We start from the raw sequence: 865 nt of genomic DNA on the forward strand, positions 1-865 counted from the left end.
TTTTTTTTTTTTTTAAGTATTATTTGGCTCAGAATCTGTGTTTCCCATTTTGTTTTAGAATAAGCTGACAGTAAATCATTTCCCACAGAACCTCAAGGTTTAGTTAAACTGAGAGTTATAAAAGTAGGCCATCTTTTTATTACTTTAAGTTTCTAAGACAAGTTTTCTTTGTGAAGTGGCTGTTATTTTTTTTAAATCTCCATAATATCAAATGGCATTAAATTGTGGATATATGTATACACGTTGTAACTTAAAAGGCATCTACTTTCTTTCAGATCTCAGTGACCAGCTGCTGGAGGTGGTCGGCTTGGAAGGAGCCATGGAGATGGGGCAAATATATACAGGCCTGAAAAGTGCTGGCCGGCGGCTGGCTCAATGCTCCTGTGTGGTCATCAGGTAGTTCTCCTTCTGTAATTGACAAAGGCGTTTGATATGGCATAGCCTCAAACTAATTAAAAGTATGCAGAACTCTCATAGTAACATTGTCGTCTTTGGGCTCCAAATGATCAGTGACTAATACTAATATATTTCAGAATAAATGGACATAGGCAGATTGTATAAAATATTGGTTAGCTATTACTTATCTGGTTTGTTGGAATCTGATTCTCCCTTGTTGACTACCATGGACACATTGATGCACGTATTCAAACATACAAATTTTATGGTTGATACTCATATTAGTCTACTGAAGCACCAAAGTATTTACTGGGCAAATTATCTAATGAAAATAATGACAAGACACCATTGACTTAAATTCTTTCAAGGATTAAAGTGCTACATTAAGATTTTATGTATGTTTTAAATTTTAACTTTTTCAAGCATTTTTTTCCCCAAAATTTCACTTGCAGGAAAAAAAAAAAAAAAA

At 33.9% G+C, this 865-nt stretch overlaps 1 protein-coding gene across 1 annotated transcript in view; it reads left to right on the forward strand.

Moving 5' to 3' along the window:
- The window catches only part of DGKB (diacylglycerol kinase, beta 90kDa), a 773008-nt gene that overhangs the window by 740615 nt on the left and 31528 nt on the right, over positions 1 to 865 (forward strand). The window contains exon 24 of the mRNA XM_011983975.1: positions 276 to 396. Within this exon, the coding sequence (XP_011839365.1) occupies positions 276 to 396 (121 nt within the window). The remainder of the gene's footprint in view (positions 1 to 275; positions 397 to 865) is intronic.

Source organism: Mandrillus leucophaeus, unplaced genomic scaffold, assembly GCF_000951045.1.
Source record: "Mandrillus leucophaeus isolate KB7577 unplaced genomic scaffold, Mleu.le_1.0 Scaffold258, whole genome shotgun sequence".
Lineage (NCBI taxonomy): Eukaryota > Metazoa > Chordata > Mammalia > Primates > Cercopithecidae > Mandrillus > Mandrillus leucophaeus.